This window comes from Bombina bombina, chromosome 7 (assembly GCF_027579735.1).
Source record: "Bombina bombina isolate aBomBom1 chromosome 7, aBomBom1.pri, whole genome shotgun sequence".
NCBI lineage: Eukaryota > Metazoa > Chordata > Amphibia > Anura > Bombinatoridae > Bombina > Bombina bombina.
The window spans coordinates 451,763,738-451,782,020 of record NC_069505.1 but is presented as its reverse complement, the minus strand read 5'-3'; the positions used below and the strand labels follow the sequence as shown (position 1 = coordinate 451,782,020).

Genomic DNA, 18,283 nt, shown 5'->3' with positions numbered 1-18,283 from the left:
GGATGTCAGAGTATTTTCGTTCCTTTCGTAGCCTTAAGGAAAGTCTTCATCTTTCAAGCAGGAGCAGACTTTATCTGTTTTTATCAAACTTGGATAGAATCATAGCCTTTCCTCCCAGGGGCAGGTTCATCTTCTCAAGTTTATCTGCAGTCCAGATAAAGAGAGATTTTCTTGTAATGTGTTCAAGATCTTTCCTCCCTGGGAGTGATAGTTCCATTTCCTGTGATTGAACCGGGCCTAAGATTCTATTCAAATCTGTTCGTGGTTCCCAAAGAAAAAGGGAACTTTTCGACCCTTTCTAGACCTGAAGTATCTTAAAAAGTTTTCTTAGGTACCATCCTTCAAAATGGAAACCATTTGTTCCATTCTTCCGTGGTCCAAGACGGTCAGTGCATGACGACCATAGACCTGAAGGATGCGTACTTTCATGTCCCTATTCACAGGCATCATCGAGTTTCGCCTTCCTGGACAAACACTTTCAGTTTGTGGTTGTGGCGCCCTTATTGGATGATATATTGGAGGCGCAATCTTTTCAACAAGCAATCTCTCATTCAGAGATCTTGCTGTCTTTGTTTTTACGTTCCCACGGATGGAATGTGAATCTGGAAAAGAGTTCCCTTGTTCTAGCTACAAGGGTAGTCTTATTAGGGACCATAATAGATTCCCTAGCTATAAGGAATTTTTCTGACAGAGGTTAGAAAATCCAAATTCTTTCCTCTTGCCTCTCTCTGCAGCCTACTGTTCGGGCCAATCAGTGGCTCAATGTATAGAGGTATTTGGCCTGATGATCGCTTCCCTTTTCATCATTCCTTTGTTCGATTCCATTTGAGAGCTTTACTGTTTCTCATGCTTGGACGGGAATGGGGACCATTCGGATCTGTCTCAGAGGATAGATCAGTCGACAGAGACTATCTTCTGTGGTGGTCTTCTCAGGAGCTTATGTCTCGGGGCACATGCTTCCGAAGACCTTCCTGGGTTATTGTGACCATAGACGCCAGTCTGCTGGGCTGGGGAGCAGTCTGGGACTCTTTAAGGGCGCAAGGACTATGGATTTGGGAGGAGTCTGCTCTCCCCATAAACATCTTGGCCTCAGTTGTCCTTATCCCGGTTTATCTGGTTCCAGTCGGACACTAACACCTCAGTGGCTTACATCAACCTCCAGGGACGAATTCGGAGTTCTTTAGCCATGAAGGAGGTGACTCAGATTGTTCAGTGGGCAGCTGCTCACAATTACTGTCTATCTGCCATCCACATTCCAGGAGTGGTCAACTAGGAAGCGGATTTTCTGAGCAGACAGACTTTTCATTCCGGGGAGTGGGTTTTTCTATGCGGAGGTGTTTTCCAGGTTAACCCTCAAATGGGGGGTGCTGGAGTTGAATCTGATGGCGCCTCAACTGAACGCCAAGTTTCCAAGGTACAGTTCAAGGTCAAGAGATCCAAAAGACCGCCCTGATAGATGCTCTGGCGGTTTCTTGGAATTTCAGCCTGGCTTACCTTTTTTCTCTGTTTGCTCTCCTTCCACAAGTCTTTGCTTGTATTAAACAGGAGAGAGCATCGGTAATTCCAATAGCTCCTGCATGGTCTTGCAGGTTCTGGTATGCAGACCTTGTGGAGATGTCATCTCTTCCACCTTGGAAGTTGCCTCTGAGGAAGGACCTTCTAATTCAGGGTCCATTCCTTCATCTAAATCTTGTTTCTCTGAAGCTGACTGCTTGGAGATTGAACGCTTAGTTCTTTCTAATCATGGTCATTGAGACCATGATTCAGGCTTGCAAGCCTGTTACTTAAAGATTTCCATAAGGTAGGGTGTAAATACCTTTTTTGGTGTGAATCCAAGGGCTACTCTTGGAGTAGGGTCAGGATTCCTAGAATTTTGTTTTTTCTCCAGGAAGGTCTGAGAAGGGATACTGTATTATCTATTTTAAATACGAAACCGTTTGGCAGTTGTGCCAGATGTTCAATCCTTTTGTCAAGCCCTAGTCAGAATCAGGCCTGTGTTTAAGTCTGTTGTTCCTCCATGGAGCTTTAACCTTGTTCTTAATGTTTTTCACAGGCTCTGTTGAGCCTTTGCATTCCATAGATTTTAATTTATTATCTTGGAAGATGTTGTTTTATTTTTGCTATCTCTTCTGCTCGGAGAGTTTTGGAACTCTCAGCCTTGCAGTGTGATTCACCTTACCTTATCCTAAAGTGTTTTCGGATAGACTTATTTATTAGGCAATTGTTTTTCCTTTTCTATGTCCTATTCCTTATTCTTATAAGGAACATTTGTTGCACAACTTGGATGTTGTGCGTGATCTCAAGACTACCTACAGGCGACTACGGGCTTTCAACAGTCTTTTGCCCTGTTTGTTTGTTTTTCCGGAAAGTGTAAGGGTCAGAAAGCTGCTACTCTCTCTCGTTGAGAAGTATGATTTGTTTCGTTTACAAGATATACTGAGTCCACGGGTTTCATCCTTTTCTTGTGGGATATAATCCTCTTGCTAACAGGAAGAGGCAAAGAGCACCACAGCAGAGCTGCTATATAGCTCCTCCCCTAACTCCTCCCCCCAGTCATTCTCTTTGCCTATGCATAACAATAGGAAGGGTAAAGTTTATGTGGTGATAAAAAGATAGTTTAGTTTTCTTCAATCAAGAGTTTTTTATTTTAAAATGGTACCGGTGAGTACTGTTTTTACTCTGGCATGATATGGAAGAAGAATCATGCTTGGAGTCTGATGATCTTAGCAGTAGTAACTAAGATCAATGTTCGTTCCCACAAGCGTTGCTGAGGAAGTACATGAGAAGTCTTCAGTATGGGGGAACGATTTCTTGCTACAAGCAATTTCAAGGTATGTGCAGTCATTTGCATTCTGAGGAGACATGATATATCAGAATTTGGCTGACATATTCCCCATGCGGGGCAAGGATAAGCAGTAGTCCTTATTATAGGGTGGTACTGTGGTGACCTGTATTATTATCCCATTCTATATAACATGGGACACTTATGGGCTTTGTAGTTAGACACTGGGGCAGCCTAGGAAACCTAATGACGATTGTAGGGTTTATGAGGCTGAGTTGTTTTTACATTTTATGTGTGGGGCTCACATGGCATATTATTAAAAGAAGTGTGTACATATATTGCTTGAAAACGCTTCCCATGCGGTTTTCTGCATTTTTGGCTCATCAGACATGATGGGCGGGGCCTATTTTTGCGCTTCAGTGCACAGTTAGATTCTGGAGAGGTAGCAGCCATTAGCTCCGGTTGGAACCAGACTGTGAGGCTGTACTTTGGAGTGGGACCGGATCGTTTTGTCAGGTCTTGAGGGCAGGTAGGCGCCACAGCAGAGCTGTGGCGAGGTGCAGAAGGCTTTAACTGTTTATTGTCTGCAGATCGTTTTACTCCTGCTTAACTTTTTGAATTTGCAATGTAACTCTCCTTTACTTGTGGTGCAACCTCTGAGGGCACATTAGGCTCTAAAAACAACAAAATATTTCATTTTGGGTATCGTTTTAACGATTTTGCAAAACAGTGTACACTTTTTCTTCTTAAAGGCGCTGTAACCGTTTTTTTTGTACTGTATTATTTTCACACATAATAAAGTTTGGGAAAGACTTGTGCTGTTATTACTAGTCTGTGCAACATATCTGACATGGGAAGTCAGTGTTCTATGTGTTTAGAAGCCATGGTGGAACCCCCTCTTACATTGTGTCCTTCTTGTACCGAAAGGGCCTTACACTGTAAGGATCACATTTTAAATAAAGAAAGTGGGTCTCAGGATTCTCAGGCAGAGAATCAAGATATGCCATCTAATTCTCCCCAAGTGTCACAACCTTTAACGCCCATGCAAGTGACGCCAAGTACTTCTAGTGCGTCTAATTCTTTTACTTTGCAAGATATGGCTGCAGTTATGTCTACCACCCTTACAGAGGTATTGTCTAAGCTGCCAGCCTTGCAGGGTAAACGCCATAGGTCAGATATTAATACAAATAATGAACCCTCTGACGCCTTAGTGGCTATTTCTGATGTACCCTCCCAATGCTCTGATGTGGGGGTCAGGGATTTTATGTCTGAGGGAGAACTTTCAGAGTCAGGAAATGTATTACCTCAGACAGATTCGGACTTCATGTCCTTTAAATTTAAATTAGAACACCTCCGCTTATTGCTCAGGGAGGTTTTGGCAACTCTGGATGATTGTGACCCGATCACGGTTCCTCCAGAAAAATTGTGTAAAATGGACAAATATTTGGAAGTACCTACTTACACAGATGTTTTTCCGGTTCCTAAGAGAATTTCGGAAATTGTTAAGAAGGAATGGGATAGACCAGGTATACCATTTTCTCCCCCTCCTAATTTTAAGAAAATGTTTCCCATATCTGACACCATGCAGAATTTTTGGCAATTGATTCCCAAGGTGGAGGGAGCTGTTTCTACTTTAGCTAAGCGTACAACTATACCCATTGAGGACAGTTGTACGTTCAAAGACCCTATGGATAAAAAGCTGGAGGGTCTTCTAAAGAAAATTTTTGTTCACCAGGGTTTTCTTTTGCAGCCTATAGCTTGCATAGTTCCAGTAACTATTGCTGCTGCCTTCTGGTTTGATGCCCTGAAAGAGTCCCTGAAGGTGGAGACACCTTTTAGAGGACATTTTAGACAGAATTAAGGCTCTTAAACTTGCAAATTCTTTCATGACGGATGCTGCTTTTCAGCTTGCGAGCGTAGAACGTTATGGCTAAAATCTTCGTCGGCAGATGTGTCGTCTAAGTCTAAGCTTTTGTCTTTTTCCTTCAAGGGTAAGAACCTATTTGGGCCTGAACTGAAGGAAATAATTTCTGACATTACTGGAGGTAAGGGTCACACCCTACCTCAGGACAAGCCCCTCAAGATGAGGAGCAAACAAAATAATTTTCGCTAAGCAGGAAGGGAACCTTGCGTAATCCAAGGCGGTTTGGAGACCTAACCAGGCCTGGAATAAAGGTAAACAAGTCAAAAAGCCCGCTGCTGCTACCAAGACAGCATGAAGGGGCAGCCCCCGATCCGGGACCAGATCTAGTAGGGGGCAGACTCTCTTTCTTTGCTCAGGCTTGGGCAAGGGATGTATAGGATCCCTGGGCATTGGAAATAGTGACCCAGGGGTATCAGTTGGAATTCAAGGATTTTCCACCAAGGGGAAGATTTCATCTCTCACGATTGTCTGTAGACCAGATAAAAAGAGAGGCGTTCTTACGCTGTGTAAAAGACCTCTACACCATGGGTGTAGTTAGCCCAGTTCCAACTCGAGAACAAGGTCAGGGGTTATATTCAAACTTATTTGTGGTTCCCAAAAAAGAGGGAACCTTCAGACCGATTTTAGATCTCAAATGTCTAAACAAGTTTCTCAGAGTCCCATCGTTCAAGATGGAGACCATTCATACAATTCTTCCCATGATCCAGGAGGGTCAGTACATGACCACGGTGGACCTGACGGATGCGTATCTTCACATCCCTATCCACAAGGATCATCATCAGTTCCTGCAATTTGCATTTCAGGACAAACATTATCAGTTTGTGGCCCTTCCCTTCGGGTTGGCCATGGCTCCTAGGATCTTCACAAAGGTTCTAGGGTCTCTTCTAGCGGTGCTCAGACCGCAAGGAATAGCAGTGGCGCCCTATCTGGACGATATCTTGATCCAGGCGTCAACATTTCATCTATCAAAATCTCACACGGAAATCGTATTGTCATTTCTGAGAACTCACGGTTGGAAAGTGAATGTAGAAAAGAGTTCACTAGTTCCACAGACAAGTGTTCCATTCCTGGGAACTCTGATAGACTCTGCAAACATGAAAATATTTCTGACAGAAGTCAGAAAATCAAAGATTCTAAATACTTGCAGGGCTCTGCAGTCCATTCATCGGCCATCAGTAGCTCAGTGTATGCTCAGTCAGTGGAATGGGGATTATGCAAACTTATCTCCTCAGATAAATCTGGACCAAGAGACCAGAGACTCTCTTCGGTGGTGGTTGTCGCAAGACAATCTGTCCCAAGGGATGTGCTTCCGCGGGTCATCTTGGGTGATAGTAACGACGGACGCCAGTCTTCTGGGCTGGGGTGCAGTCTGGAATTCCCTGAAGGCTCAGCGTGTGTGGACTCAGGCGGAGTCTCAATTACCAATCAATATTCTAGAACTGAGAGCGATATTCAATGCGCTGCTAGCGTGGCCAAATTCATAAGATTCCAGTCGGACAACATCACGACTGTGGCGTATATCAATCATCAGAGGGGAACAAGGAGTTCTCTAGCGATGATAGAAGTTTCAAAGATAATTTGATGGGCGGAGGCTCACTTTTGCCATCTGTTTGCGCTCTATATCCCAGGAGTCGAGAACTGGGAAGCAGATTTTCTAAGTCATCAGACTTTTCATCCGGGGGAGTGGGAACTCCACCCGGAGGTGTTTGCAACCTTGATTCATCAATGGGGCACACCGGAATTGGATCTGATGGCATCTCGACAGAATGCCAAACTTCCACGTTACGGGTCCAGGTCAAGGGACCCCCAGGCGGTGCTAATAGATGCTCTAGCAGTACCTTGGTCGTTCAACCAGGCTTATGTGTTTCCACCTTTTCCTCTCCTTCATCGTGTGATTGTCAGAATCAAACAGGAGAGGGCTTCAGTAATTCTGATAGCGCCTGCGTGGCCACGCAGGACCTGGTATGCAGATCTAGTGGACATGTCGTCTCTTCCACCGTGGAGACTTCCATTGAGAAGGGACCTTCTCATTCAAGGTCCTTTACAACATCCAAATCTCACTTCTCTGCAACTGACTGCTTGGAGATTGAACACTTGATTTTATCTAAGCGGGGTTTCTCTGAGCCGGTCATTGATACTCTAATTTAGGCTTGCAAGCCGGTCACTAGAAAAATTTACGATAAGATATGGCGTAAATATCTTTTTTGGTGTGAATCCAAGGGTTACTCATGGAGTAAGGTTAGGATTCCTAAGATTTTGTCCTTTCTCCAAGAAGGATTGGTGAAGGGTTTATCAGCTAGTTCCTTGAAGGGACAAATTTCTGCTTTGTCAATTTTGCTTCACAAGCGTCTGGCAGATGTACCAGATGTTCAGGCATTTTGCCAGGCTTTAATTAGAATCAAGCCTGTATTTAAACCAATTGCTCTGCCATGGAGTTTGAATTCAGTTCTTAATGTTCTTCAAGGGGTTCCATTTGAACCCATGCATTCCATAGATATTAAGCTGTTATCTTGGAAAGTTTTGTTTTTGGTTGCTATCTCTTCTGCTCGAAGAGTTTCTGAGCTTTCTGCATTGCAATGTGATTCCCCTTATCTTATATTCTATTCTGATAAGTTGATTTTGCGGACTAAACCTGGGTTTCTTCCTAAGGTTGTTTCAAACAAGAATATTAATCAGGAAATTGTGGTTCCTTCCTTGTGTCCTAATCCTTCCTCTAAGAAGGAACGTCTGTTGCATAACTTGGACGTGGTTCGTTCTTTAAAATTTTATTTACAAGCGACCAAGGATTTCCGTCACACATCTTCCCTGTTTGTTGTCTATTCCGGGAAACGTAGGGGTCAAAAAGCTACGACTACCTCTCTCTCTTTTTGGCTGAGAAGCATCATACGCCTGGCATATGAGACTGCTGGACAGCAGCCCCCTGAAAGGATTACGGCTCATTCCACTAAAGCTGTGGCTTCCACTTGGGCTTTTAAGAACGATGCTTCTGTTGAACAGATTTGTAAGGCTGCGACTTGGTCCTCCCTTCATACTTTTTCCAAGTTTTACAAATGTGATACTTTTGCTTCTTCTGAGGCTATTTTTGGGAGAAAGGTGCTTCAAGCAGTGGTGCCTTTCGTTTAGGTTCCTGTCTTGTCCCTCCCTTTCATCCGTGTCCTAAAGCTTTGGTATTGGTATCCCACAAGTAAAGGATGAAACCCGTGGACTCGGTATATCTTGTAAAAGAAAAGGAAATTTATGCTTACCTTGAGACAGGATTTATTTTTATATAAACTTCAGTCACCTCAGAACCTTGTTAGTTCTTTCCCTTTCTTTTCCTATACCTTCGGTCGAATGACTGGGGGGAGCAGTTAGGGGAGGAGCTATATAGCAGCTCTGTTGTGGTGCTCTTTGCCACTTCCTGTTAGCAGGAGGAATATATCCCACAAGTAAAGGATGAAACCCGTGGACTCAGTATATCTTAAAAGAAATTAATTTATCAGGTAAGCATAAATTTTTATTTATAGACTCTTTGTCAGACTATAGGAAGATATTCTCAGCTTGTTCTAATATTCGGTTCCCTCCGTAGTTCTTTGCATGGAGCTATTGGGTCTGATTATAGCAGCATCAGATGCTATTCCATTATCCTTGTTTTATATGAAGGGATCTTTCTCAAAAAATTATTTTAGTTTTCTAAACACTATTCCTGTTTTATGGTGGATTTGGTGGATCTTCAATGCGTTGTTCTAGGGGCATTTTTATGCGATCTAGCTCAATTTCTTCCCTTACACAATTATTAGAATCATTTTGTTCTTTTTGTCCTAATCGAAAAGGATTCTAGGGAGAGACTTCTTTATTTTTGGATGTTATTGGTTTTTTTTTAAATTCTGTTTGCTGGCTTCTAAGGATTTTTACTAATCCTCTAGTTTACTTATTATTTTTTGGTTTTAGAGGTGTCAAGAAGACAACAGTTGTTTTGTTGGCTTTTTGAATGAAGCTTTTGATTCATAAGCTTTCTTTGAGGTGGGTTAGCCTCCTCATAAACATTTTACTGTCCGTTCTACTAGGCCAGTTGCTTTTTTTTCTGGGATTTTTAGACTGAGGCTTCTGTTGATCAAATTTGCAAGACAACTGCAAGGGCCCATCCTAATGTTGACTAGCAAGTAGATTATCTGCTTTACAAGTTGAAGGCGGCATGTTTGAGCACAGTTATGGGCGCTAGTTCCTTTTTACATATCTTTCCAGATTATATATTTCTAATTAAGTCATTTTGTCTCAAACTCATTATTCGTGGTCACAACAGCTTGGGTATTCCAAGGAGTGATGGATTGTGGACTCTCGCCACCTTTATGAAAGAAAATATAACTTATGCTTACCTGATAAATTATGTTATGGTGGTGAGAGTCCACAAAATTCCACCCATTTTTTGCGAGAATTTTGATTATATTTTTTTCTGGCAGAAGTTTTAAGTTTGCACCTCTTTAACCCTGCTTCTTTTTTCTTGCCCTTGTCCTGTCCTGTACTCTTTGCTTGGCTATAAGTCAGAGTAGTCTACCAGTGAGGTGGGAGGGCTTTTAAGGGCTCTTGGAGTTTTTGGAATCTTTGCCTCCTCCTAATGGTCAGGAGTATAATGCCCAGTAGTAATGGATCATGGACTCTCACTGCCATGAAAGAAATGTATCAGGTAAGCATAAATTATATTTCTTATACTTTTTAAAGTCGTTTTTAATATTTGATGTTAACATAACATTACAGAAAATATTATTTGATGATTTAAAATTTGGTAAACGTAGAACATTGGTCTATAAATATTGGAATTACTGGACTTTTGCATACATAAACAATATCCAATCATTCATAATTTAAGATAATTCTATGTCACCAGATGGTTAGTGAAAGATATGTGATACATGATACTTTAAATAGACTTGAAAATGTTTTGTTATGCTGGGGTTGTCAATTAAAGGTTTAAATAAACAAAACAGATTATATTTTAAACACATTTAGTTAACTAAGCTATTAGCAGATTTACAAAAGAAAGTTGTTTTTCTTATTTGCTATATACTGTAGTTTATAGTTGATTTTTTTATTAATAGGATGGAGCTGTGTTAAAGATTTGTATGTTATTCTTATGTGTTTTTTTATATCTGTACAATATTTGGATCTGATCTGAGATCTTCTGAAAATATGTTTTGTTACATGATGCTTATTTTTTGTATGTTTTCTATAAAATAAATAAAACAATATTCCTTTAAGTCCAGTAAAGTGACCTTAAGCCTTAGAAGCTAGGAAAAGATGTAGGGTTCCTAGCCTGCCACTCATGGTAGACACCCATTCAGAACAGTTAAAATGTCCTCAACATATAATAATGTGATTAATAACTAACATTACTCCCGTTATATTTTTTATATTTTTATTTATACAGGTGACTTTACAAACTACAGTAATCCTAGTCCTAGTCATGGTCAAAGTACAGATACTTCTTTCAATCTTCTTCAAAATCAAAGAAGCCACTTGGAAAATGTATGCTCTGAATGTGGGAAAAGTTTTTCCACTAAATCATATCTTACTTACCATATGAAAATTCATACTGGAGATAAAGCATTTTCATGTTCTGTCTGTGGGAAATGTTTTATCCTGAAATCAACTCTTATTACACATCAAAAAATCCATACAGGAAAGAAAGAATTTTCATGTTCTGATTGCGGGAAATGTTTTGTTCAGAAATCAACTCTTATTACACATCAGAAAATCCATACAGGAGAGAGAGAATTTTCGTGTTCTGATTGCGGGAAATGTTTTGCCCATAAATCAACTTTTATTACACATCAGAAAATTCATACAGGAGAAAAGGGATTTTCATGTTCTGATTGTGGGAAATGTTTTGCTCAGAAATCAACTCTTATTAGGCATCATAAAATCCATACAGAAGAAAAAGCATTCTCATGTTCTGAATGTGGGAAATGTTTTACTTGGAAAACAAATCTTCTTCATCATCAGAAGGTCCATACAGGAGAGAAATCATTTTCATGTACTGAATGTGGCAAATGTTTTACCTGGAAAAAAAATCTTCTTGATCATCAGAAGATTCATACAGGAGAGAAAGCATTTTCATGTTCTGAATGTGGCAAATGTTTTACTTGGAGAACAAATCTTCTTGATCATCAGAAGATTCATACAGGAGAGAAAGCATTCTCATGTTCTGAATGTGGGAAATGTTTTATTCTGAAATCACGCCTTATTAATCATCAGAAAATTCATACTGGGGAGAAAGCGTTTTCATGTTCTGACTGTGGGAAATATTTTACTGCAAAATCAACTCTTATTACACATCAGAAAATCCATACAGGAGAGAGAGAATTTTCATGTTCTGAATGTGGGAAGTGTTTTAATGAAAAATCAGCTGTCACTAAGCATCAGAAAATTCATACAGGAGAGAAAGCATTTTCATGTTCTGAATGTGGCAAATGCTTTACTCAGAAATCACATCTTACTAGCCATCAGAAAATTCATTCAGGGGAGAAAGCATTTTCATGTTCTGACTGTGGGAAATGTTTTACTGAGAAATCAACTCTTATTTTGCATCACAAAATTCATACAGGTTAAAGAGGATTTCCGTGTTCTGAATGTGGGAAATGTTTTGCTGGAAAAAACAAATCTTAATATTCATAAGAAAATTCATATTAAAAGAAACCAAATAAATCAGAGCTCAAAGGGACAGTTTACCCAAAATGTTTTTCCCTTTAAAGGGTCATAAAACTCACACTTTTTAGAAAACATTCTCTGTGTTAAAAAGCTTTAAACACAAACTTTATAGTATTTAAACTATTAAATGACTGATTTTTACCTTATTAACTCTTTTTTGAAAACCACATCATGCCGTTATTTCATAGGAGCTGCACTGAGTCACAATAATCTATGAGTGCCATTATCCAATAGTAGCTAATGTTATAATTAGTGTCATGAATATTAAAGCTTATACCTAGTCACATGCGCAATAGGGGGCAAACATTTAAACGCATGTCCAACATATAGGAATCATGGGTAATAGAGTCAACACCTGCACAGCTCAACAGTAAACTGACAGCACAGCTCATTAGTGAATGTGTCAGCGGTTATGTTTCCAGCCGGAATGATTTGATGTCACATGACTAATGCTGACAGAGCAACGTAATACAACTCCTACAAAATGCTGGATATGAGAATCATGGGAATAAAAAAAAAATCATCCGTGAATGGCTTTGCATAATTAGCAAAAGAAGGGAGTGTAAATAAAGAAAATTTGTAAGTTAATTTGGAACATTATAGTAAAAAATAGTTAATAACATTAAATTATCTTCCCTCTTAGAATTATAAAGTATAATGTTTTTAAATCTTTAATTTTGCTTCTTAGGTTTTATGTTCCTTTAATTTGTTCCCAGTGATCCAGTTTACTAAATTGTTTACAAGTAGCTTATTTACCCTGTGCGGGCTGGTGACACGGCACATGTGGAGTTTCCATGTTTCAAGGTAACTCTGTAGGGTGCTGAAATATTGGTGACATCCCAAGGTCACATCCAGGGTCACTCTGGGAAAACGCTCAAATTCCTTCTTAAAAAGTCCCAATGCAAGTGTATCCTTAAATCTCCTCTGCTGTAACAATCAGCTGCTCTCCTCTTCACACTTCAAAGTAGCCCAGTTCTAAAGTAACAAAAGATAGAGGGGCACCTCATGTGTGTATCATTACATTTCCACAGAACATAAAGTGCAATAAATGAGAGTGGGTACTCACATTTGGTTGGAGCACACTTATGTGCTAGTAGACGCCAGCTGATAGATTGAGGTGTATCGAATCACCTATTCCCAGCGAAACTGGAACTCTCCAAACGACCAGGAGCAATAGTGCTAATATCAAAAACTCGTTGAAACTTATCTTTTCCAAACAAGTTTAATAAAACTAAATGAAAAACAAGTTTAAAAAGCAGAATTAAAAGTGTAGGGGCATAGCAATGCTTCCTTTAATCATGCAATGCTTTTCTCAGCATTGGTACAAACGGCCGTTTCATCAAGCATATCTTCCATAGATACCTAAATATCACAAGTCTTCTTATATTCACAGGCTAAAGTACCAGAATATGCTTATAAGGATTCCTTTAGTTTCTAGAACTGGAAATCTCTGAAGGCTCCAAAGTAGCAATGATGCCTGCCCAGGTGCCTCTTCTAGGAGGCAGAATAGCCAATTTCAGACATCTGAGCTTCTACTATTACAGACAGATAGGTTTTACATAGGGTGACCATATCGCTGCTTTAAAAAGGGACACATATGAAAAATAGATATGTCAGGGTACTTATACAAAACATTTCTTTAAACAGCCCTGACATATGTATTTTTTATATGTGTCCCTTTTTAAAGCGGCAATATGGTCACCATAGTTATACAACTACTGCATACAGGCTATTACCTAGAGTTCAATTTAAAAAAAAATATTTTCTTCCATGCTTGAGGACATCACCACTCAAAAATTAACAGCAATCAAACAGATTGTGGATACTCTGTTGTCTCAGCAAGTGATTCAGTAGGTTCCGGTATATCTCCAGTTCCAGGGATTTAATTATCCTCTGTTCCTTGTAAAGAAAAAGGACAACTCTTGGAGGCCAATATTGGATCTTCCGCATTTAAATTCTTATCTGCTGGAGAAAACATTCAAAATGGAGTCCATTCAATCAGAAATCAAGACGATTCCTCCAAATGCTTTACTGCTTTCCATAAAGCTAAAGGATGCTTATTTCCATATCTCAATAGCAGAAGTTCACAGACAGTTCCTCAGCTTCACAGTAGGAAGTCTTCGGTTCCAGTTTGCTGCCCTACCTTTTGGCATCGCAACCACTCCCTGAATATTCACAAAGCTATTGGTTACTCTTGCTACAGCATCTTGTGTAAAAGGCATCTTTTTTAATCCATTATTTTGACGACATAAGTCTTATAGCAAATTCTATTCATCAGGCTTGTCTTCAAAAATATTTTGTCCTTACAGTTTCTTAAGGATTATGGCTGGTTAATCAACCTTAAGAAAGGCCATCTAAATCCTTTGCAAAGGATCATATTTCTAGGGGCCAAATTCGATATTGCCAACAGTTGGTTTCTCTGCCCTCAAAATTTTTTTAGGCTCTTCTGATATTCATCAAAAATCTACAGCACCTGTTAAAAAGTTGTGAACCCCTTCCATTCTTGTACCAGTTTTCTAGACCTACCCAAGGTCCTGGTAGCGGTGTGAAGGAAAAGGTTAAATATAGGCCCAAAAGTGGCCTAAAGCTTTCAAAAATCCTCCGCTTGGTACTTTAAATGCATGGGGGCCCAAAAGTGGCCGCAGCCATTCCTGAGGTAAAAAAAGGGGGAGGTTTAGTGTTTGCTCTCTAACCATTATGCGTGAAATCTTTTTTTTTGTTTTTTCTTTCTTTCAACTTTATCGTTAAATCAAATTGTTATATTTGAGGTTATGTATGGTACTGTACATCTCTGTATCAACTTATGACTTTTGTTATACTGAGCAAACTGAATTTTGCATTTGTATTGTTGGTCCCTCAATAAAAACTATTAAAAATAAAAAATCTACAGCACCACAGTCATCTTTCTGCCAGGAAATGGATGAAGATGTTGGGTTATATAGTGTCAGTGATCCATTTGGTAAACTGGGCTCGTTTTCTTTAACGGCGAAAACCAATTTACTCTGTTTCTGAATCATCTCAAGAAATGCCTAAAATGGTGGCATCAAACAGAGGATCTCTCCAAAATTCCTACTCTTCTGGAGCCAACATGGGTAACTCTTGAGACTCCAGTATAAATGGATGGGGACCTTTATGCCAGGGGTATTACACACAATTTAGATGCCTCAACAATTTCCTGCCAAACTATTGGAGATAAGGGTAGTGTTTAAGGCCTTGTTTCATTTTCAAGAGATTCTACATGGCAAGTCTGTGTGGATTCTGACAGACAACAGGATGGCCAGTATCTACATCATTTTTAAAGGTTGTACACAAAGCTAATAAACTCTCAAGGAAGTTATTATTATCGGTTATTTGTAGAGCGCCAACAGATTCCGCAGCGCTAATATCACCAATCTTTTGTTGGGCTCAAACCCACATTCTTCATATATCTGCAATATATCTTCCAGGTATTTAGAACAGGGAAGCATAATTTCTCAGTCAGAGACATACAAATCAGACAGAGTGGCAATTAAACAGAAGTGTGTTCCATAAAATCACAGCCAAATGATCTCTTCAGGTCTCAATTATCAAACACCTCTTTTTTACAGCAGATATGAAACACCAAAGTCTTACAGAGTGGAACTTCAGCCTAATAAATGGGTTTCCTCTAATACCTCCATTACTTTAGAGAATACAGAAGGAAAGAGCCACCTTTATTGCGATAATTCCTTTTTGGCCCGGAAGGCCTTGGTTTCCACTTCTGCAGAGATTGGTTCAGGGCACAAACTCAAATGAAATATCTTCAACGAAGCAAGGTTTAAACAAGTTTAAACTTAACTTTTATTGTATATGTACTAAAGCGGTATACAGAAACAGAGTGGAAATCCTTACGCGTTTCATGCTGCTAGGCGTTTCATCAGAAATAAAGGACCCAGCCCTCTCCACCTCTTTAAGTAACATAATGAAAATGGTACAAATTAACTAATTCAGGACCAGAGTTATAACAAAGTATCACAATGTTAATTCACCCAAACTGGTACTAAATAATGTTTAAATTATAACAAACACAGCAAGTCATATCTAGCATGTATCGTGTAATGGACAAGTGTAAATAAATGGTCCCACTAATAAAAAAAAGTATATCATACGTCTACATTTTAAGAATTAGGTACTCAGTTAATGTATAAATTTAGTATAACTTCACCATGTTGATTAAATATTACCTAGGCACTAAGTGTAAAATTAAAAAAAGAAAACGTCATATAAAATCAATAAATAAATTAAATAAATTAGAATAAATTAAATTGGGGCAGAGAGAAAGAAGAAAGAAAAAAAATTGAATAATAAAAATGGATAGTGTGAGAATTGAAAACTTTTTCTAGCTGGAAATTGCAGCATTCTGCCTCTTTCAGACATATTGAATTATCTCATCTTTTGGAATTCTTTCATGATAGCTTTTTGCAAGGTCTGAGTGCTAAGACTTTGAAAGTCCAAGTTTCTGCAATAGTGGATATTAAATAGACTCAAAAACCTCTAGTTACACAATTCTTTCAAGCCTTGGCTCATATCCAACCTTCAATATGATTTGTAACTCCAACCTGGGATTTACCTCTTGTATTTGATGCTCTCCTGGATTCTCCCTTTGAACCTCTTCATGAGATCTCTCTATGTTTTTTTCACTCTGAAGACAATGTTTCTTGTGGCACTTTGAGTTTCTTAATTCCATGCTTTTTCTGTTTAAGAACCATTTAATTCATTTAGTTCATTTAATCAAAATAAAGTGGTTTTAAGAAATGTTCCTGACTTTTTACACAAACTAGTCACTGATTTCCAAAAAAAATGAAGATGTGGTTCTGCCATTTTGTCCTGACACAAAAGAAGCTCTATATGTACATCTGTATCGTCTGGATGTGGTCCATTGTTTGCACATCTACACCAAGCGTACAAAAGCCATTTGTATAACGGATTGGTTGTTTGTTATACCTCAAGGTCCTTGTCAAGGTCAAGCTCCGGCAAAGACTACAATTATAAATTGTATAGTTCAAGCTATTTCTAAAGCTTACAAGCTGATGAATGTTCTTGATAGGCTAAAGCCACACTCCACGAGGGCAGTGGCAACTTCATGGGCTATTTAAGCTGATGCTACTCCTGAAATTTGCCAGACAGCAGTTTGGAGGACACCTCATACCTTTGTGTCTCACGACAAGCTGGATATCAGACAGTCTGCTTCTGCCAAGTTTGGTCAGAAAGTTATTTCTTCAGTTGTTTCCTAAATAATAATATTTTCTACTTTTGTAATATTTGATATCTGTCTTTATTTCTCGTTCCCTTATTTGTTCTCACTGCTTTTCATTCATCTCGTCTGGTAAGTATTACCCAGAGAAGAGCCAAGATAGTTAGAAATAAACAACCTACTATAAGAAATGTCTATATCTTGGCTCACATCCATGGGCAATACCTACAAGGCTCCCTCCCTGCTTTGTCTAGTCCACATTCTGGTTGGACATCTTAAGGAGTAGGAAGGGGTGGAGGAAGAGGTGTTTCCTATACATAGGTCAATGGGGGAGTGGTCTGTTTTTACCTGGTAAGTATTACCCATGGATATCAGCCAAGATATAGAATTTTTTTATATTTGGTTGTTAATTTCTAATTTTTCCATTGTTCTTTTTAAGTATTAGGCTTTGGTTGACAGGCAGATATAAGATAAGGAAGCATGTGTGTGTACACAAAGTGAAATAAAAAAATAGGTGGAGCTTGCAGGTAAAATTGTATCTCATTATTTTATGTTGTGGTTTTCAAAACACAAAACCATCTATTTCACAAGCACAAATTTACCTGAAAATGCAATTTTCTCATACATATATTCTGCAGCTGGTAGAACAAGTAATTGGAAACACATTAAGAGAAAAACAATTTTACAGTATACTGTCCCTTTAACCTCTTAAGTGCCTATGGTGACATGGAGTCATAATTTACACAACTATGACTACAAGTTGGGGGTGCATATTTAGAACCTGTGTGTTTGTCATCTCCGGGGGATCCGAGGTCCCTATATAGGGTTTAATTGCCAAGTGGTGTAAATAAAATGTGCATTTATTTAAATATAGATTCATGGGAGGGAGCCCCTATGTGCAGATCTAGCCAGATGATCTTATTTATATATTGATAAATCCTGAGATCTAGGTACTGTTATATGTATTATAGTCAGATAATCACTGAGGGGACAGCATTTCCCTAGAAAGTATTTAAAGTGACCAGGTGTGTAGATGTACAGGGTGACCCTTACATTAACATCAAAAGTGCAAGGGGCTTCCAAAAGCCCTTGTCTGTTTTAGAATAGACCCCATGACTGCATAAAATGCATTGTGCCAATATATAACAAATATATAAATATTTACTTTTGATTTTCAATTGCTAATTTACAAAGAAACACTGAATTTTGTTAGAAAGGTTACCCAAATCCGTAATAGATCCACAAATGTTTTGATTATATAGTTGAGAGAAAAAATCCGTCATACTTTATTGTTTAAAATCTTGTTTACTGAAATGGTAGCTGCGCTGCGGAATCTGTTGGTGCTCTACAAATAACCGATAATAATAATAATGGTAATAAAATATGTTTTCACACCTTTTGTTGTAGATGTCTCATGTCACGATATATACACATACAATAAAGGTATAGTTTGAATCTGCTGAGTCTGCTAGAAAAACAACAATATATCATTTGTGTAGGTTTCTCAATGAAAAATGACTTCCGCAGTTAAAGAGTTACAGGGACGTTAAACATTTTGAGACTTTAATGTATAATTATGCGTATAATAACTATTTGTAATAGTAGAAAGAGAGTCTCGTATATACAGTTAAAAGTAAACTTTCCAAGTGTATTAACACATAAATGATAAACCACTTTGAGC

General features: G+C 38.8%; 1 protein-coding gene across 2 annotated transcripts in view; it reads left to right on the top strand.

The window, feature by feature from the left end:
* LOC128666690 (gastrula zinc finger protein XlCGF26.1-like) overlaps positions 1 to 17,996 on the top strand; it is a 142,193-nt gene extending 124,197 nt beyond the window's left edge. For both annotated transcript variants that reach the window (XM_053721424.1, XM_053721425.1), the window contains one exon: positions 10,111 to 17,996. In XM_053721424.1, the coding sequence (XP_053577399.1) occupies positions 10,111 to 11,291 (1,181 nt within the window). In that variant the 3' untranslated portion in view covers positions 11,292 to 17,996. The remainder of the gene's footprint in view (positions 1 to 10,110) is intronic.
* The last annotated feature ends 287 nt before the right edge of the window (positions 17,997 to 18,283 follow it).